At 26.4% G+C, this 23,297-nt stretch overlaps 2 protein-coding genes across 7 annotated transcripts in view; one reads left to right on the top strand and one right to left on the bottom strand.

Moving 5' to 3' along the window:
- Dab (DAB adaptor protein) overlaps positions 1 to 23,297 on the bottom strand; it is a 73,562-nt gene that overhangs the window by 25,885 nt on the left and 24,380 nt on the right. For 3 of the 5 annotated variants that reach the window (XR_012755817.1, XR_012755818.1, XM_075361226.1), the window contains exons 4-6: positions 9,581 to 9,807; positions 5,782 to 5,925; positions 4,039 to 4,173 (exon numbers count right to left, since the gene is read on the bottom strand). Coding sequence is in view for 3 of the 5 variants with exons in the window: in XM_075361226.1 (XP_075217341.1) it covers positions 4,039 to 4,173; positions 5,782 to 5,925; positions 9,581 to 9,807 (506 nt within the window). In the remaining 2 variants the exon portion in view is untranslated. Of the gene's footprint in view, positions 1 to 4,038; positions 4,174 to 5,781; positions 5,926 to 7,632; positions 7,719 to 9,580; positions 9,808 to 23,297 lie in introns of those variants that run through there. The other 2 variants (XM_075361228.1, XM_075361229.1) reach the window with 2 other exon arrangements.
- Positions 18,374 to 23,297, top strand: part of endos (endosulfine alpha) — a 65,767-nt gene continuing 60,843 nt past the window's right edge. Inside the window, exon 1 of one of the 2 annotated variants that reach the window (XM_075361236.1) lies at positions 18,374 to 18,506. The gene's annotated coding sequence lies outside the window, so the exon portion shown is untranslated. The remainder of the gene's footprint in view (positions 18,507 to 23,297) is intronic. The other variant, XM_075361235.1, reaches the window with a different exon arrangement.

Genomic DNA, 23,297 nt, shown 5'->3' on the forward strand with positions numbered 1-23,297 from the left:
CAAAAGACTTGATGATTCACTTAAAACCAAATGGTATACTGTTTATGATTTGCATTGATAAAAACCATAAGGTCTAATTTAAAGATAATAGGCAATGAAGATTTTTATAGATAGGTAATAAAAAAAGTAAATTATATAAAAGAAATTGTGGCAAAACACTGCAGATTTATTGGAGTTACAGAGAAGAATGAGAAATAATGTAGTCTGAACTGTAACACCAGACTAAATGTATTTTTATTCTCAACTCTGCATAATAATTGCAATTATTTCTGAAAAACATTTAAAGTCATCTTATTACAGATGTATAAAAATTTTTATCACGTGAAAATTAAATTTCTGAATCTGTTCAATTGTTGATACACACACACACACAGTTTTGCAAATCTTTTAATATTGAAATAAACAGTAATGTAGTATTTCAAAACAAATTATTTTTATTTGTTCAATTTTACTGTTACGTATATTATTAATATATGAGGTCTGTTCAAAAAAAAAAAAACCAAATATTTTTATGCACCAACAGAAATATTTAATGATGTGCAGTTGGCAGCATTGTGTTTCGCATAACCTCCTCTATAAACCAGACATGCTTGGATTGTTGATAACTTGTTTAGTTTTCATCTTATTGTTATTTGAATGCAACATGTTTAAATGTTTATAACAATTTTTGTAATGTGTGATTTTCAGGAGCAACACAAAAATGTAAAATTTGTGTGAAACTGGGGAAAACTTTCAGAGAAACATTTCAAATTTTGAAATAAGTTTATGGAGATAATGATCTGAGTTGTATGCAATGTTACGAATGGTTTTCACAATTTAAAAGTGGTCATCAGTCAATTGAAGATTACCCTCGACCAGGAAGCACTTCGACTTCAATTGATGACACCTGCGTTCAGAAAATCAACAATCTGGTATGTGTAAGTCGTCGATTGACTGTCAGAGAACTTGCAGAAGAAATTAGCATCTCAATTGGCTCTTGCCATGACATTTTGAATGAAAAACTGAAATACAATGAGTTGTAGCAAAGTTTTTTCCTCGTTTGATGACTGAACAGCAGAAAGAACATCGAATAGATGTTTCTCAGCAACTTCTTGAACAAGCCAATGAAAATGAAACATTCATGCAAAGGATCATAATGGAGATGAAAGCTGGGTTTATGGCTAGACATCAAGACAAAAGTTCAATCATCAAAAAATCACACATTACAAAAATCGCTACTATCAATTAAATGTATCTGTTGGAGCGTAATTAAAAATGTTCAGTTATTTTCTGAACAGACCTCACATATGTTTAAAATGAAAAAGTCAAGGATGACTTTTTCAATCGGAGGCATAGTATTATCAACACAGGCATAGTATTATCAACAATTTATTGACTATAAAGTAAATAAACAATGCAAACTACAATCATTCATTACTGTGGCTCAAACAAGTCTGATGCAATTAGTGTCACACATGCAATCTCTTGTTTCCAAGTAATACAATTACTTAAGTAAATACATATCGATTATTACACTCACATTAGATATACTATATCTATACACTCTTACGTACGTTTTCTCCTTGTCTAGTATTTTGAAATAATTGCAATGAAGAATTTGAGGATAATTTAAAATGTATTTTATGTATTTAGAAGTTCTACTTTCAAAATAAAATTTGCCTTATAATAAACATAAAGAAAAATCAAAATACAAACTGCACTTTATAAAAACAAAAATATACATTTGGCACTAATTTTTTATTTCTTTGGAAGTATATTTTAAGAGCTGGTTGGCGATAAAATTTTCAAGTTTATTCAAATACTTGAAAAATGTCTACTGCAAAAAAACTGCTGTTTAGTATCTCTTGAAACCATTTAATAACATCTTAATTGGAGTGATATTGCTGTTTTGAAAGGCCTTCTTTCATGGGGTTAAACCACTTCACCATATGTAGCTGCATTAACTGAATCATTCTTGGGAAAGAATTCAGTAAGTAAAACTTGTTTTATAGAAGAAAGGAGTTAGCAACAATATTTTAGCAGATGGAAATTGCTACTTTTTGGGATATAGGAATGTTTCTAATTAAGAAGATTTCATTTGTACACAGATGGAGAAACCATCACTCATCTTCAATCAACACTCCTCATCTTTTAATTAAGTGTTGGCCCTTATGTTGATTTGATAATAAGCTATATTCCTAATGAGCACACACTTTTCAATACTCAAGAAACTTAAAAATTATGCAAAGCACAATGTCTTAAAAAATATTAATTTCCTATGCAATCAATCTACTGTAATTCTTCTTCTTTCATAATCTGTCACTTGTAAAAGTTGACAAACTTCTTTGCTGGTAATCAACACTGATACGCAGCTTTCTGTTCTGAAATAAAGCATGCTAATTTGCAATTGCTTGACATGACATTAGATAGTTTTAAAGTTACAGATGAATTTCAGAAGGATGCTTTTTTTCTTATAAAAATTGCTCCAAAAACTTCCAATCTGAATGCTACGTACAACTGAAACTGACATGTCATCTTCTATATTTTATAACAGACTGACTGTACCATTGTTTTGGCCAACATTATTATGTCCTTGAGAGGAACTTACAAACAATATTATTACATATTTACATAAAAGAATCTCTTGGTCAAAAATTTTTGGATTATGCAATTTCCTTCATACGAGGATCATCCAGAAAATAAAAAAACATCATTGTAAACCACTTGCATAGGTAATTACCAACCAACAATGCAAAGTTATTTAGTTTTGAGTTGTTAGCTTACTCTAATCCAATTTCAGTGACTAAAGTACATTATATAAAATTTATACAAAATTTTAAAATCTTATACTCTATATAAAATTTATACAAAAATATTACTGCATAAATAATATGAAATCTAGTTCATTTTTTAACTGGAAGAAAAGTTCATCTTGTATTAGTTTCAGCCAAATAAGGGAGGTTTATGGTGATGAAGTTGCGCATGAATTAACACAAAGAAAGTGTTCCATCATTTGTAAATAAGAAAGATAACATATTCACAACAAAGATCATTCCGTTAGATGCTCTTTTATACAAAAAAATTGAAACAGAAAAATTAACATAAAATTTATAAGGATATCTTGAGTATGAAAAAAATTATGGCAAAAAAGTTTCTTGATCATATCTGAAAACAAACCTTCACATTTCTTGATCAAAATAAGAAAAAAGGTGATGACTTTCTTAATCATATTGTAAAGGTGATGAAACAAGAATGTCAATATCGTTTAAAGTAAATGACATATAACAGGCTGATATGATCCAAAAATTTATCACACATCAAAATCAAAAAAAAGTTTTTTTTCAAAAACAAGAGTTTTTTGGAAGGAAAAAGACTTCTCACTCATTTTTTTCATGCCAAGTGTAACAGTCATTAATCTACAAGATTACTGTGAAACATATAATAGATTCTATCAAACATTGAAAAACAAACTAACTCAGCTTATTGTCAAATGACACAGTTTTGTTTTACAATAATATTTCTCATACTCAGTTCCAACAACTTTAGTACTGCTTAAAAAATTTCTGTAGAAAGTAAATGAGCACCGCCATATAGTTAATACTGATCTCATCCCACAGATATTTTCCAAAATAAAGGAATTTTTAGGAAATTTTGTCAATTTACAACTGACAAGAGCTACAGTGCAATATTAAAAAATGCCGAGCAAAAAATACAAAACAACTAGTAAAAATTCAGACAAACTAGTGACAGAACTTAATATGTGTTTATATTTAAATGGTGAGTGCGGAAAAATATAAAAAAAATTTTGAAAAAGTTCCATATAAATAAAAAAAAAGTTATTTATTTTAAATTGTTGACAGCCACACATTCTTTATTTTTTGTATGAAAAATTTTTGTTCAGTAAAAAATTAAATTTCAATTTCCATTGATTTTATTTTTCAGGTTAGCATCAGTGATACATTGGCAGCTCAGTTTGCGTGATAGTTAATTTTTTTTAGAGTATAAATTCATTTCAAATGAAACAAAATCAAATATAATAAAAGTACTATAATAGCAAACCTTTTGAGGGGTTTCTGGCAGAATTCCCATTCCATACTTTATCTGATGTTGTTCAATATGTTGTTTCGCCATTTCTATTTCTTTTTTCTTTAATTCAAACACCACTTGAAATAAATCTCTCATTGATATTACAACCTAACATCAAAGAAACAAAAAGTATTTAATTTTACAAATTGTAGGTAGATGTACAAACACTGTATAATTTTAATAAAAATTTGTGTACTGAATTATTAATGAACTGGAAGATTGAAACAAATTATAAATAAATTAATGAATAAAATAAAATTACATCTTAAAATAAAAACAAAACCAACGATTAATATAAAAAAAAAAAATATTGCTAAAAACAATCTGAATATTGCATAATTTAAAATCATTTAGAACTACAGCAATGTTATACAAATATTCTTATAAATATAAGTAACTAAGAAAAGTTAAACTGCTAAACAACTACAGTATTACTTTTATTATTAATGTAATATTTATTCATGACTACATTATCAGTCCTATCCGCTAACACACAGAATTTTTTATAAAATTTTTTATGTAATTCTGTTTTGATAATTAAGCTTTTTTCCAACAAAATAAAAAAATTCTTTATTTTAATATAAAGACTTACCAATGTTGCAAAGTAAAACTTTTAACACTAATACTAATATGGGTCCAAGTTAAAACATATGAAAATATATTACATATATATATATATATATTAACTTAGCAAAAAGAATTCTTTGTTATTGTGTTATTGTATTTATCCATATTCCCCTCTGTACTAATATCTCAAAGCAAAAACCGTTTACCACAACTGTCTCTGTTTCAATACAGAATTTAATAATGCTTGTTACCTTATGCTTATTATTTTTTAATAGTCCTTTTGAGGTTTTCCCTCATAATCAGCTAAACGTTTTTTTCTTTCAAACCTCACATTAAATTCAAACATTAAAATTACAACACATAAAAATATGTGGTCAAAATACTAAAAATATGAAGTTAAAAAATTAAAAGTTTTTATGTGGATAGCCACACATACAGTACTGTACTCTTAGTCCAGTACTGTGTGTGCTGTAATATACTTCTCCATTGTTTTCACTTCTGTGCTAGTCCAGCATCATGCATAAATTATTTGTTTATAAATTCTTCAGTATTTCTTCTTTCTTCAATGTTTTTACCCTATCCAGTTCTTTCTACAATGAGAATATCCAACACTAAGTATTTTAATACATTGCCCGCCAACGTTATCCTTTTTATAAGATACTGCCACTAACTTCTCTTTAGTTATAAACCTCTTAAGTTATAATGTCTGATGTTTAAAGCTTGTTATACAACTTTGATTAATAGCTCCATTAATTTTTATAACCACAAAATGCCAACTTTGCAACTACAACCAATATTTTTCAACAAAGAAGATAATTATGAGTCACCAAAACATTATTATTGAGGATTTTCAGCTACATTTCCTTTTGAATTGCAGAATCAGGTTGATCTTTGGCTATTCATTAATAAATCATCACTTAAGTCATAGAGATTTATTCTTCCAAGTTTTCTGTTTTCAGTTTGGAGTTGTACTGATTCACTTCAACAATCTATAAAAACTGGTACATTAAACTTTTAAAAGAGGGGTTAGACTTAAGACAAATAACACTGTATGAAAATTTTTTATGAAAAAAATTATATATTCAAGAAAAATATAAATGAATTACTGATTATAATTAAAAATTTAAAAAAATAATAATCAATAAGTACCTGGCTAGCAGCTTTGTCAGTTTTAATTCCAAAAAACCTATGACCGGTATCAGGTGAACCAAAAATATAACCAAATGCACGTGAGTCTGTCATATCTTGGGCAATAAATGATATCTTATGGACTGGATGATGATAAAGGCAATCCTACAAAGTATGTACAAGAAATAAAAAACAAACAAGAAAAAATTAAACAAATAGAAAATACTTCTAATTTAGTGATATTAAACATAAAGGGGTCCTTTTTAAACTATAAATTTAAATCTATTTTTGTAAAAATAAATTAAATAATCGACGAACAACATTTCCTTTTTCACAATTTTGTTTCTCACGTAAAGGTGAATTTCAGGAACACATTTATTACAAGACTACATAATGCAGAAAAAAACTGCTCAAAAAGGGTCTAACTTTTTTTCATTTGCTCATAACAGTTGGCAGTGAGAAATATAAAAAATTATTTACTTTGAAGATAAGCTGAACTAAATTTAAATTAGATAGTTAACAACTAATCTTGAATGTTTCATTAAGTAAGTTATGTTTTTTAAATTTTTAGTTAAGTTAGACATTTATTAAATTATGTCTTAATAACTTTGACTATGACTTTTATCATATTGAACCACATTTTTTATGTTACCTCAAGTTTACTTGTAAACACTTTGACATTAGTAATGTATTTTATTTTAGATGCACTCACTAACAAGAAGGTATTTCAGATGTTAAGCTTAATTTGTAGTCTTATTAGGTAAAAAAAGATTAAGAATAAGTAAAAAGAAAATCAGCCCAAGTAAGAACAAATAAATCATAAAACTCAACCCAGATTCATGAATTTTTGTCAGCAGCTTCAAGGTTTTCTTACAGTAGCTTAGGATATGTTTACCCAGGATGGCTATAGTATATAGTGATCAGAACTTTTGTGTTGGCCAGATTAAATATGTACTGAACCAAAAATTGTTTTCTACTTAAAATTAAATAATCACCAGTTTCAGATTTAGCACTATCGCCACAATTGTAGCAAACATAACTTTAAATATCTCATGCAGCTCATGAATTGTTCTGCCAGACTTCTAGTATATTAAACCTTTTATTTAATTGAATTTACTATCAAATTAATTATTTAGTATTAAATATCTTTTTCTGAGAAATCAGTTAGAGCAAAAAGTCAGACTGACATTAGTCGACCCTGAACATACATTTTCCAGCTTCCTTAGATGTTAGGTGCTACCTGGAATCTAGTATGTGTGATTGTTAACATATGTTGTTCACATATTCACTTCATACAATGATGATGAAATGTATATTACTGTAATGACTGAGCTTTGTTTTCTTCTTTGTACCTGAACACCATCAGCAATAACATTTTTCATAAGTCAGGATTACGGTTGGCACATTTTAATGTAACGTAAAAGTATTCCTGCTTCAAACAATCACACATGCTCATGCCTTTCAAGGATTGACTCGAATAAAAAGACTAAATGATTACACAGAACAGTTTACTATGACTTGAAGTTGAAACTCACTCACTACCCGATTTCTCCAAATGATTTCTGAGAAAGAAAAGTAAAGACGAACCTTTTAAACAAGTTTCATTTACTGGATAAAAAATTATAAACTATAGTTTCAACTATAAGCATATCAGTTCCAGAAATTTATTGTGGCTTTCAAGTAGTAGTAATTGGCAATCAAATGAGTTATAACAAAAAAAAAAGATTTAAGCTGAATGGAGTACTTCAACAAAAACATTGCCTTAAAACTCAAATAAAATTCAGTGAAACTGAATAGCTAATTTCCTTTTTACAAATTGCAAACTAGGTAATATTCAAAATAGATTTTTATGGATTTAAATATTACTTGTACCAGTAACTTCATAATTATAAAAAAAATAAACATAAGTAGATCTGTCAATCAATCTTCAAAAATACATGTAAAACACTCTGAGAAGGAATTAACAAAAATATGGCACATCAATGAAAAGTGACCCTTGACTAATCAACAATGATAAATCATAAATTCCACAATACGCATTAGCATTATGTCACTAACCAAAGTTCAAAAGGGCACATCATAATTTAAAATATAAACTAACAATTTGATAGTTATTAAATCAAGAATAGATACATAAAATATTTTTTAACAAATCATTATTGCTAATTTGATAAAAATTATACGTAGTACATGAAAAATAATAATGTATGTTTGAAAACATACATTAAAATATTAGGACAAAATAAAATAAGAGGACAAAATAAAATTCCAAAAATGTTAGTATTTAATAGTCACAATTTATTATAAAAATGAAGTTTAATTAATTAAATTTAATTTATATGAAACAACTAATTCATATAAACAACATAACAATAACATAGTTCTAAGAATTATTCTTTATGACAAAAATGTAGAGTTAATAACAATCAGGATAATCCAGTTACAAATGAGATGTACACTTATGGTTAAATTCCACTCAATGATAGTAAAATTCAGTAGGTGAGTAGAAGTTTTTTACATTATACTTATTTAGCAAATATAAAAGACGTGTTAAAATCCCAACAGTCATTCTCATTTAACTTATTCATGCACAAGTCTCCGACACTAAAAATAAAGTTTTATTTAAGACTGATTATTAAGATTTGATATAACAATCCTATTCGATGAACCATGCAGCAGATGGCCAAAGACTAACATAAACAAACCAAAATGATATAACTAATATTTCTTTGAGAATTTGACCTCACTCGTGTGTATTTAAAAAATTAAGCTAATTAATAAAAGTGAATTAATAAAGAGAATTCATATAAGGTCCAAGACAAGATTATCAATTATAACTAACTGATTATGCCAAAAATCATCTTACTGTATCAACAATATTCCATAAGCATTGCTTCCAGCAATACCAACTGCTGACTGTTGAGGAGGTATTTTAATTTAATTATAGTTTTCAAGTTTTATATTAGAGTACAGGAACAAAAACAATGAAGTTAATATTTACAAAGTAAAACATGGTCCAAAAAAACCCCCTAGATTTCTCATCTATGTTGTTAAGGTAATAGTAGAGCAAGGCAAGGCAGAAATATACCTTGTTGTACAGAATATCTTACCCAGTTATAATCATGGAATGGAGTGATGAGCAGCATGTGTTCACTGAAACTTATTTTAAGAATGATGATTCTGATATCATAACCTATTATTATTTTCCACTCGCTTTAGTCTACATCAATATTCTATGGTTCTTTGTAAGAAGACCATATTTTTATGGAATTTTGGAGCTATAGTTTCAATTCTGAAGAATAAACCGTTCGGTACCTTACAGCACATGAATGCCCAAAAACAATCAGAGCGAGTCAGACCATTACACAATCTTCATAACAATCAGCTCTTATGCACTAATGCTCTAAAATTGTAAAACCAGACTGCAGGAAAAACTTTACACACAGACCTGAAATTTCATCTGTACAAGATGATTGTCCTACAGCAATTAAGTGAACAAAATTGGGTGAACTTCACTGCATCTTGTCAGGTTATTCTTCAAAATGTTCCAGTAAATTTTATTCACTAGTTAAACAGATTACAACATACACATTAGGAAAACTAATTTAGGAATGGTCAAGTTTTCATGTTTCCTTTTTAGAAATGTATTTAATATAGGATAAAGTTACAGTTATGGCTTCATTATTATTATATTTCAGGATTAAAGAGGAATTTAAAAATAATCCAAGTAGATTATTTTTATTTCATAATTTAAATAATTTAAAATAGTTTAAAAAATGACTTAATAATCATTTTAAAAAAACATTAATATAAAACTGACCCCTGTTTTATCATCACGTAAACGAAGACCATCAATAGCAATATTAATAGTGATACGTTGTTTGTGTTCACCGGCTGCTCTTATTGCCATTTTTAAATCTGCCAGAGCTTCTTGACACATTCTATCACCACGGGCTTCTGACACCTCCAATATTCCAATAAGTTTTGCCCTATAGCTCACCCCATCTCCCAAGAATCTTGATGGCTCATTTTTATCTGTAAACACAACTAAATTCTAATAATAAATTTCATCCATATTTTAATGGCATATATGATTTACAAATAACTTAAATAACAAATAATATAAATTAATAATTCATATAATTTTTCATTATGAAAATAACAAAGATTTTATCAAGTTAAGTAACATTAAAAATTTCAGAAATGAAAACTTAACAAACAATAATTAGATTACAATTAAACATAATCAATTGATTATTTGACATAATTTCATTAGGAAAAAAGCACAAGACCACTAAAGATCAATAATTTATACCAATATCTGTGATTTAAAATCTCTTATAAAAATGAATAATCCAGAGGGAGTGTTTTTTTTTTCAAAAGTGTATGTTTGAATAGTTAATGGGTCAAGTAATGCAAGACAAAAATGTAATACTTGGTTCAAATAGGGTACAGCAATAACCAAACTAAAATAAATATTAAGTATCAATTGTGAAGTGCTAGTAGATTATATTTCTAACATTATAATAAAAAGAAAAATATATGGATTATAGAATTACAGACAACATCCTGCATCATATGAGTGAGTGTTTATATGTCTAGTCTTATGAAGAATCTTTACCCATTTAAAAATTCTAATTTAAATTAGGTCACAAATTTTATAAACGAAGCATAATGCTTAAACAAAATAATATGAAATAGTTTTGGATTGTTTTAAGTACACTGATAAAAGCTAAAAAGTAAGACAAGTAGTTTGTTAGATTTTCCAATCAAATCCAAAATAATTTTTATTAATAATTTTTTTTACTTTAATAAAAGATTTGCATAGGTATACTAGATGTGCTATTATTTCATAAAATATTTTAAAAATCACTTTGATTTAATTTTAAATAGCTGATTAACCAGATTAGTCTGTAGTTGATCAAATGAAAAATCAAGCAGCAACATCATTAATCTGGTAAAATAACACATTTTACTGTGATTCTGCAATATCTAGTTTCAAGTTCCATAAAGTTTTTTGAGCTATCATTTGTCTAGTTATGCTGCTTTCATTTTTTTCTTTTCTGTTCCAATCTTTTAATCTCAAAGAATTACTTAGTTCAACATAAGTATAAATAGTCTCAATGTAGATCTGAATTATGTTCATAATTCCTTAATCCTTTAAATTCCAAATCATTCTTCTTAGTTTTAGCATCACTAAATTAACTAAACAAAAAAGGTGCCTGTGATATGAACCACCTACCTAGTTCATATCTTTAGAGTTAAACAAAAATAGATACAATATTAGACTGTCAAAGTTGAACTGGTTTTAAACATTGATATGAGTAAAACACAGTAAATATCTTTTATATCATTTCACATTAAAATAAGAACTTTCTAATTGATTTATGAAAAAAATGCCAACAAATACACCTCTAAAAATAAAACTAACTAAAAAAATCAATACAATATCCATTGTATTATTATTTTATTTACCTAAAATAAGATGAATTAAAATTTCTGTTAAAATCAAAATTTCAACAGTATCATTTAAAATCTTACCATAAAAAGAATTATCTCAAATAACAAAATAGATTACTGATATTTACGTCAAAAAATACATTGCATGATTACAATAGTTGTGAAATATGGTAATTTATTTTAACGTAACATGCAAATAAAATAGTAATTTTTTACAGGCAATAAAAAACACAACCAAATTTATTGATTTTTACAATTCCTACATTAATCAAATATTTCAAATTCTCAACTGTTAAAACAAATCTATACTAAGATTATATAATGTTGCTTTAACTATTTCTAAGTATGCACATTACTATTGTTTTTCAAAACTTTTACATATAACAAAAGTTTTACAATAATTTATTAACTAGTGAGCAGGGAAATTACTTTTTATCACTTGTTCTATAATATACTTTTATTTCTAAGAATTGAGTAAATAAGTATTTTCATTTTTATGAAATGAAGGTAATGTACTAATATCTTCAGTTCAGAGCCCTACAATTTATGTACTTTGATAATATAAGAACTCTTAATTAAGAAAATCTACAAGTATACTGACAGTGAATTAGGTGCCTGTCACAGAGCATCTGTATACCACAGAGTACCTATATTTTTTTTTGTCTTCATTCATTTGACTGGTTTAATGCAGCTCTCCACGATTCCCTATCCAGTGCTAGTCGTTTCATTTCGGTATACATCCTACATCCCTAATAATTTGCTTTACATATTCCAAACGTGGCCTGTCTATACAATTTTTCTCTTCTACCTGTTCCTCCAATATTAAAGCGACTATTCCAGGATGCCTTAGTATGTGGCCTACAAGTCTGTCTCTTCTTTTAACTATATTTTTCCAAATGCTTCTTTCTTCATCTATTTGCTGCAACACCTCTTCATTTGTCACTTTATCTACCCATCTGATTTTTAACATTCTCCTATAGCACCACATTTCAAAAGCTTCTAATCTTTTCTTTTCAGGCACTCCGATCGTCCAAGTTTCACTTCCATATAAAGCGACACTCCAAACATATACTTTCAAAAATCTTTTCTTGAAATTTAAATTAATTTTTGAGGTAAACAAATTCTATTTCTGACGGAAGGTTCATTTCGCCTGTACTATTTGGCATTTTATATCGCTCCTGCTTCGTCCATCTTTAGTAATTCTACTTCCTATAATATATATATATAGAGTACTATACTACTTCCTATACATTACTACTTCCTATATATATATATATAGTAGCTATAATAATAGTTAATCAGCAATAAAAATAAAAATTTATCTATTGAATGACATATTTTCTACAATTATGCATAAAATATAAAACATAGTATAACAAAAAAATAAATTTTTATCAGTTCACATACTTTAAAATCAGTAGTATCAAATACATTTATATTGAATACAATACTTCAGCTATCATCTATTCGTATCAGAAGTTGTGTAGGATATATAATGTGTTTAACCACCATATATAAGAGGGCCATATTATCTCATTCAAGGACAAACATTTTGGGATATATTTGGGTTACTAGCTGGTCTGGGCAATAATATTTATTAAAACATAGCTAACTATTAATTTCTCTCAAGAAAACCCCATTAATTTTTAAACAGAATGAGCATTAACATAATATAAAATTTTATTTAATATATTTTGAGAGTACTTTGTTACAATGCATTTGTAAAAGAATATTGCATCGCTTCTAAAAACTTCTTTGCACTGATGTATAATCTCTTACTTTGTATATAAGTACATTCTATTTTGGTATAATAATAAAGACATAACTTCAGAGAAATAGTATAGTAAAACCCTTTAAGTTGCTCCCCTATTTGGCAACATAACTTCTGAATACCTTATCTTCTATTTCATACAAAGTTATACCTAAAAAAGGATTTCATATGCCTAAACTGGCATATAAAACAGCCTAAATAATTATGGAAATCCTAAGTCAACATCCTTAAGCATCCTTAAGGCAACAGAATCTCTTTTCAAGCCTATGAAATTATTTTTTTTATAAAAAAACTCCAGTTAAATCTTTTGTAGGATTAGTAAGCAACTGCGAGGTAAATAATTGGAGCAAACTATATAATTTTAGTAAAAAGCAGGATAGCTAAGTACAAATTACTGCAGTGACCGACAGATATATATTTTTTCTGAAGGCTACTGCTTGGTTAATTTTAAAATAATCTGGTATAATCTTAAAATATTACTGCAATTTTTTTTTCTTCTACTATTGTCACTGACCGACTGATTATTTTTTCTTTTAATTACTTTTTCTTGCTCATGCATTGTCAAAGCAAATGACCATAATCACAACCTCTAACACAGCATATGTGTTTCATAGTTATATTTGGATGTAATCAAAAGCTTATGAATGGGAATACATTAATGAACACTACAAATTATTGTTACATTTTAGAAAAAACTTAAATAGCAGAATTAAAAACTTCTAAAATCATTACAATAATTTTGATTCTACCACTAAATGGAATAAATCACAAAAGGTTTGACGGTAAAAAAAAAAAAAAAAAAAAAAAACAGTAATCAACATAAAAAAAATAACAATAAACTTGAGTAAAAAAATACCCTGTGGTATTTTTAAGAGATAAATTAAATATCTAAGAATCAAAAATCTACTAAATAATTTAAATTGAAAATAACACACTGAATAACTTAATATAAATATGTGTTAAAACATTAAACTAAACAACTGCACAAAAATAAAGTGTGAGATCTGACCAGATGTCTAAATTAGATAAAATACTATTGTCTGTATATAAAAGTGGAATATAATAAAAAAAGACTACAACAAGTAATATAGAAAGGAGTGAGTCACTGAATGAAAAACTAACAAAGAGGAAAAACATTCATAAAAAGTAAGTCTAGCGCAAGTAGTTCCAACAGTCAAATAATAACTATTTTTTCTAATTTCAGTGATTACAACCTTATTATTAGTAAAAACTGCCCCAGTCAAAATCCCAGTAATCCAAAACACTGACCTTAATAAGAATTTGAAAAATTTTAAATCATAACATGTATGAAATTATTAACTGATTTAAATTAAGATCTTTTAACTGAATACAGTATCGTAATTTCATTTCAATAATAAAGGAATACAGAGTTCATAATATTTATATTGTAAAAAAAAAAAAAAATAGTTTTAATATTAAAATTAGGGTATGAAAATAATTTATTTGTAATTTATAAAGCAAAAAATTTTAAAAACTAATGACCAAGGTTAAATCCCACTAATTTTTATACAAAACTTATTTCTTCTTTAATGACTACGAAAAAAACAACAGAAGAAATAAAAAAAAATCTAACTAAATGTAAGGAAAGTTAGAAACAGAATGAGACAAGAAAAATATTAATCTACAATCATAATCAATTAATTTAGATGTAACAGCTCTACTAAAAATCAGAAAATAGCTAACAAAGAGTAAACCACAAAGTCATTATATTTTAAAATGACTCCGTTATTATAAAATAACACAAAAATCTAAATTCTGCTTTAAAAAATCAATCTAAGTTTCTCCTGACAAATACGTGGTAACTGAAACCTTTGTAAACTGAAGGTATCAAATTCTACTCAGCAAAGTGGGACTTTGAATGAGTGGGACTTTCTTATAATTCTTTATACAGAATTTATAAGAAAAACAAGTTCAGGATATAACTTAGAAGCTAGCTACACATCAGCTTAACCTAAATTTTCAACTATCTAAACAAGTTCCAACCCCAATAATTTCAAATTAATGGGAATTTCAAATTAATGGGAATTTCAAATTAACTCACAAATAAATTAAAAAACAACAAATTTTCCAGTTAACAGAATTTATATTTTACTTAACAAGTGAATAGCCATTTTATAATAAAATACATAGACATTAATAACAGAATATAATAATGCTTCAAAGATATGGAAAATCAATAGCGTAAAATAATTTATAATGTCATAAAAGCCATTAAGGTCTCCATTTGACTTTACTAATTTTAACATAATAAAATTAAGTAATTCAAGAAATGAAAAATAGTTTAAAATGATTACATTTTAAACCATTTAATCTCAAAATAGTGGAAAATTATCTTCCAAATACCTACTTCGGTAAGAGTTATCAGTATCAGTGTTATTAATGGCATCATCTTAAAAAGGTTAGCAAATTCCCTTAAATATTGTGACTGAACAACATAAGCAATCTATGTTATGCTAATGTGAGATATACTATTCATATATTTATACATTAAGAGTTTCTTATCTTTTTAATATGCCATTATAAACACCACCACTGGTTTCAATAAGATCTAGTACTTTGAAAATGAGTATTTAATATTAATTAATTTTAGAGTCCTATATTATGATTAGTCATGTTATTAAATTTATGAAAAATACATTTAAAAATAAATTCTATTATAAAAAGATCAATTTCACATGAATTAAATTTTTTTTACATAAAAAGAATTTACAAGTATCAGTCATCATAGAATTATTAAGTAAATAAGAATAAAATAATTATTACCTTTTCACACAAACTGAACCAAACTAAAAGAGCAAACCGAAAAACAGTTTCTACTTAACTATACATATTTTCTATTGGATTATTTTATATAAATTGAAACTTGTTTATTTTGAGATACAAGAATTATTCTGTAATTTTCACAATTGTCAACTCTTCAAGAAGGAGCGGTTTATTTTTTGATAATAACAGCAAGATGAGTAAAATAATGATTTTATTTGTAACTAATAAGTTAGAGTACAAAAACAAAAAATAATATTAACTTCATAAGAAATATACCAATAAAATCGTTCAACTTAAATCTTTCAACAGTGTTATCTAATGAACATAGATACGTAGGTAACTTAACTATTCATATTCAAGTACCCCATGTCCAGACAGAATAAATGTCTGTAGAACATTTCTCAGAACAATGTTCCAAAATCAGAATTACTGATTTGTATCCTGTTACACTGAAGTTCATGATGTACGTATTATTAATATTAATATCACAGGCATAATCTAAACTGCTATACCAAAGTCAAAGTCCAAAATTCTGCTATAAACTAGATATCATTTATTGGTAGTTAACCGCTATAAAAGTGGAAAATAGTACAGGAAATACCCATGTGATCCATTACTAGATCACCACATGAAAGTAAAAATGTAATAATGCTAATGACAAAAATTGCATATATAAATAAAATATTATTATTTAAAATATAAAAACTAATAGTCATATAAAAAAAAATATTGTAATGATCATATCTAAGCTAGCAAAAAATGTGATTACTTTTTTGTTTTCTTTTACTTATACAGAGAAGCTCTGAAATGTAAAACATCAATTATGACACACACACATGCGTCCGCACATCTATATGTATAAATAAAATAGCTTAGTAATAACTGAGCAATGTCAATGCTTACAAACTGTGAAACTTAACAAATCAAAATATGGGTTGTACATACAATTTTTTTTTTTTTTTACAAAACTAATATTAAAAGTTTAAAACCACACTGTGAGCACCAAAGCTAAACAGATCAAATTGCATCTGTAAAAGACCATAGTTAAATTGAAGACTATAGAACAATAAAAAAAAAATCACTACTGTGAGCCAATAAATGTTTCTAAAGGATGTTTTGAATTCTACTAAATTTTCTTTCAACTTAATTTTCAAATGAGACTTATTAAACTCTTTTATTACTATAAAGACTATTTTAAAAATTTTAAGTTAAAAAATGGCAAGAATATGGGAAGTGAGTAGTATTTTTCATATTGTACAATTAAACACTGACTATCAAAAAAATTATTCAGTTTTTAAAAACTTTTATTGTTAAATCAAAGAAACATATTGTTGGAGTAATTATACATATTATATTAAAATCTCACACAAAATATAAAAATGTAGATAATAAAGAACTTGAATAGTTCTCTTCAAAAAAAAGAAAAACAAAATTAACTTATTATATATAAGTATATATAGTACAGCTTTCTAAAAATACCCAATTTTATTTATCGGTGAAGGAAATCATGCAAGGCAAATTTTTTCCCCTTTAAAGTGACATTAGCTGCCATGATTATTACCCTAGCATTAAAAGACAACAGCACACAGTAAAAATGCACCCACTGTTGTTTAACTTGGGTGATGTATGAAAAACATTTTTTTAGATACGCCTTTGGAAACTGGTATTTTATTATTGCTTTGAATTGTAGAACAGGACGCTACTCCAGAATCACTCTGAGTCTTGTGAAACACTGATAAACTGAAAATGGTAAATAAATTATTAAAATGTACACAAAAAAAGATGATACAAATAGTTATGTAACACAGGTTACTTCAATATCCGTATGAAATAGTTCATGTATTCTGCAGTTTTAACATAATTTTAGTGAAATCAGAATGAAAATTAGTGTCTCAATCATTTTATACTAAACGTGCTCAAGTGAATACAGAAAAAGGAACAGTAAATGTTTACATTAAACATGTTTAACTTACATGATAATGATAATAAAATTAGTTAATAGATAAAAAAAATCTGTTACATATATATAATAACAAATTTAATAATAGTTATATTTCAATTATAATAAATTATAATTTTCATATGAGAGAAAATTTTAACATTTAAGTAGTTCGCATTTAATAAGTTAGGTGTCATCAATTTTATAATCTAAATCCATTAATTTTATTTTTAATAACAGCATTTTATTTTATTAATAAAAAAAAAAAAAATCAGTTATAAATTAAATACATTTATTACTCACATTTACAAGGGCTGGTTTTCTTACGAAGAGTTTGCATTAGTGAATAGAAATAAATCTATTTATAGAAGGCTAGCTGCCTAAATATATTATTAATAATGTTCATAATATTTATATTAAAATGTACAATATAAAATTTTGCTATCTACAGTTAAAAACAAATATATTATCTATATGAACATATAAACTGGTTATGTACATTTCACTAGAGCTGTTGGAACATTAAAAAATACACACACATACACACGCACATAAGGCATCCTCCATTGATCCAAAAAGTGGGGGTAGTTGGTTTGAGGTGGGGGATGATATGCTTTTAGAGGGTGTGCTCTAACCCCCAATCAATAACAAAACCAGAGGGAGTGAGAGAGAAAGGGTGAGTATAAAGTAGAAGGGAGAAATATGAACCAAGCTTAGTAGTTAAATTCATTGCAATATCAACATAACCCTCCCAATAACACCAATATTATTCACAATATCAACATTTCTCAGGTACGTATTACTTCAGATATAATTTGAAATGTTATTTATACAATAATCCTAAATATTGGGCATAAAATTAACAGTTTACACTGAAATTGCATATACTAGAGCTAAATAAATCATATTCAGTTACATTAATAGTATTTGAATAACAAAAAATTTATTTAATTTCTGAATTTTAATTATGCACAGCAATAAATAATACAACATTTTCTATCATTATTGTTAGTAAAAGATTATTTATTATTACATGTTAAAATAAAATGCTCAATGAAATTATGACTTAGTTATTAAATACCTACTCACTTATTAGATTATTAATTTTATCATCTACTATCAGAGAAATAACTATTTCTCTTGTTTCCTTTTTACATATAACCACTATTCTATATCAAAACCTAAACTATATACAAGAAAAAATATAATAATCTGATTGTCAGTAGATTCAGATGTTTAATTTTATAATAAGTATTGAAAAAAAAAAAACAAATGCCTCGCATACCATCCTCATCTTATTTATTGCTTAAAAAAATCATAAAACTCGCATTCTCAAAAACAATACAACACAATTAAACTTAATTTATCATGATAAAATATAATTGGCAAAATTTATAAATCAGCACACCATATTAAAAGTTAATGTTTTCAGTTTCATTGCTGCAATAATAAACAATTGAAGATTTAATAAAAAATAAATAAATAAAAATAACAATTCAGAACCAGTGAAATTGATATGTTTAGATTAACAATAATTTATAAAAAGAAACACAAAATTCATTGATGTTACAGTTATTAGTCAACAAATATAGATATCCAAACAGACTGAAACTGGACCAGTATAATATGAGGGAAACTATTTTATGAATGGTTTCAACCAATGGAAACCTACTGGTTTTAATTGTTGGCCTTATTTCATACCGTTTCAATCAAACCATTAATCCATCAAGTGACTGATAATTCCAAAAATAAAAATCGTTAATATTTCTAGTCTTCACTAAGTATGTAGTTTACCATCTAGTCAGAGGTAAATCAAAATCTGTTAGATGGTAAATTATAAATCTAGAAGTTTCCCAGTCATAAATTTTTAAGTGTATACTGAACAAGACTTATTTTTTTATAAATAAACTACGTAACTGAAAATTAATGTGTACAAGTAGGCTATACTGTAGGCTGTATTAATGAATTTAGCTTGTAATAATGTTTTCAAAACTTTTAACAGCAAATTTTACAAAGGTAAAGTTTGTTTTATTTTTTAATGATTTTTTTCTATTTAAAAATATTACATGTATAGTCTACACACACTTCAAGTAAACAAAAAAAAAATTCTGTGAGCAATGGTCATTTAAACGAGTAGAAAAAATAGATGATTATTTAAACTAAACCAGAAAGAGGCTCAAATCTGTGGAAAGGAATAGGAAAGAGCCGTGAACAGTTATTTCACTTTTCTCCAACAAGCAGGTGAAATTGCTAGTTATAACTTCCCTTATCAGTAGAGAAGAGAGAATCAAAACAGTTGTTTTGATATTCAGCTGAGTTGGGTAGTAATTTATACTACCTGACTACAATATGAGATAGCAAACCTTATCCATGTGTAACTCAGAGTTTTAGGTTTATAATAAGTAATATAACACATAAATATAAAGCAATCTTTACAAAGTTATTAAATTGATAAAATTATCTTTTACATTAGGACAATGCACTTGAGAGCATGAAAAAGAAAGAAGTTAGTTATGCTTAATTGTTATTATTATTATAAATATTATTTTAATTATAACCCATTTCTCAAACAAACCGTAATTATCTAAATCCTAACACAATTTCATTTTTCTGTACTTTGTGAAAGCAGAATAATATTCATATCTTCTCTCAGATGTCCTTAGACATTTATTATATTTATATTAATCATCCCCTACAATAATTACCTCAAAGTTTAAAAAAAACCACAGTTGAAGAAAAAATTGAACTTAACTTAAAATAGAAGTTGAATAAACATTCCTAAAATACACAATAAATAAAAATAGACAAACTACCACACACGTGCACGCACGTGTGTTTGTGAGTGTGTTCAAGAAAAATACATCAATTGCATAAAACTGAAAAAATAATTATTATTCATAAATACCACTATAAAATTGTTTTTTAATTATATATAATCACATGAAATAAAGCTTATCAATAAAAAATAAAATAAAAATCATAATAAGGAAAACAATAAATAAAAGTAATGAAACAAAATTTTCAAAATAGGTGCATGAAAATGGTAAATTATGATCAAATTTTTTCACTAATCATTTTTTTTCACTAATTAAAAGTAATAACTACAACAAAAATTTTACTAACTTTGCAATTTACTAACTACTGCTATTTAATTAGTTAACTTTGTTGTTATCCACCGATTAGTACAGATTTTTCAATGAATATTAAAACTGTATATTGTATGATATTATTTTTAAAAATTTAAGTGGCAATATATGAACTATGCTTTTTGGAAGTGGTTAAATGGATAACTGTACATATATGTGTGTTTCTGAATATGTATGATAAACAAAAGTGTGGGGATGTGTATATGTGTGTGTGATATATATATATATATATATATATATACACTAGAGTGTACTAGTTGCAAGTGTATCTGTATTATTTGTTATTTTATATAAATTATTGAACATTTAATAAAAATAAAAATGACAAATAATAAATAATTGCTCTACCAGTAAAATACGTAAATCATATAATCATTATTAAGGACACAAATAATAAGTTATATATAAATTTAATACATAACATATTATAATTTATGTTACACATAACATAAATTATTTAATAAATACAACATATGCACTTTTTCTGTGAAAATAAGCAATAATATTTGTTATTTTAACCCATTGTCTGTCAAACACATTAGTAGTTTTTAATCATAGTAAAAATAAAATTAACAATTTTTTATCTATTGATGACCCCTCCACTGTACGTCAGATTGAAATATATATAAAAATTAATTAAACAGATAGTAAAATAAATACACACACACACATGCACATGCGCACACAGACACACACACACACACACAAATATATATTAATTACATCAATACAAAATAAAAAAATATGAGAAATTAATACGTAGTAACAGAAACGAATGAGGATAAATATAGCAACCTAGCATCAAGTCCTATTCTTACATGGCTTGCATTATGATCAATACGTTTTACAAATCACAGGATTTCAGATCCCGAAACAATTGGCGCGACTTTGCAATCTTTGGGAAACAGGTTCACCAACTAGTATTTGTACTAGCTATGAATGATCTGTCCAACACGACACTGTTATTGATGAAATTAAGCTGTTATTGAATAATTAAATTAGTAATGACTAACTTATTAGGTAAGAGAAATTAGGATTAAAAGCACTCTTTTATCTTAGGTAAACAATCAAATGGTCGATTTTACCAATAATAAATTAATTAAAACACAAAGTAAAAATTTCCAGTCTGAGCTGCTAAATAAGAAATAATGGTCTCCCATTATTCCTACAATCTATACCTGTTCTCACGGGTATAGAATATATGTGTTCTTTCAATACACCCTACTTGCCCTAAGACAAGTGCTACTCACTGCACTTATGCACTTACAACTACTGATTCATTTTTATAATTTGAAGAATAATATGGAATCTGTTAATGTTTATCAATTAATACATAAAAATTTTATATAACAACAGAGTTTAACAGTAATAAAAATCTAACCACGTTAGCTTAAGTACAGCTGAAACTTCACAAGTAAGTAAATTTATTATTTTTGATATTTTGATTAGCTAACTAAACTGTTAGCTAAATAAATTTTAACTCAAAACAAGTTTATGTTGCAATTTTTAATTACACTGAGCACACTGTTAAGAATACCGTGATTTTTTGATTTTATCCTAAAAAATGGATATTTGCTCAAAAAATGCTCTTTTTCTACAATTTTGCAAACACAAGGTACTTTTTTTTTAAAAAAGTACTTTGTTTACTTTTTTTTGTTAACAACCACCTTCACATTTCTACATAGATAGATTAAACAAGTTTTAAATAGAGGATGCAGGTTTATAGTTTTTGCTGGTACACAATTATTACTGTAAAATATGCAACAATTCTATTAAACTCTTTTGCCCTTGATGATGAAATGAAGAATCCTTTTTTTTCAAAAGATGATTCCAAATTAACCCTAATGCAGAAAATGCACTAAATTTTTGAGGTGAAATTTCTGTTCAAATTAAGAGCAAATAAAATGAATCATCAAAATGCAACTGGCAAGTGGTTATAAATTATAATAATTATCACAGGTCAACAATGGAAAAGTTGTTTGTTGAAAACTAACAACTGATTCGCATCGATTTTTGTGTGCTGATTTCAGGAAAAATAGTCAAAAAATTCCATAACATAACATTTTTTCACTAAACCAATTTTTTTAATATTCTCAAAACTGATAGTTAACATATTTTGTTTATAAAACATTGAATAAAAAATTAGGACTGTGTTAATTTTTTGGATGCTTTATTATTAGTTACGTTATATGGAATGAATACAAGTAGTGTTCATAATTTTGGTTTGATACAGTAAGATTACAGTAAGACTAATAACATGATGTAATATGATTAATTATTGGCTGTATGAGTCATTTTTGTCAAACTATAACCTAAGGTGATGACTCACTCATTCCTTCTCCCCTTTGAAATAAAAATAAATCAGTTGCAATTAGAGCATTGCAAAACATTTAAATAGGTTTCTAAAACGTCTATAGTGTTTTAATTTCTTTCATTT

Source organism: Lycorma delicatula, chromosome 3 (genome assembly GCF_047948215.1).
Source record: "Lycorma delicatula isolate Av1 chromosome 3, ASM4794821v1, whole genome shotgun sequence".
Taxonomy (NCBI): Eukaryota; Metazoa; Arthropoda; class Insecta; order Hemiptera; family Fulgoridae; genus Lycorma; species Lycorma delicatula.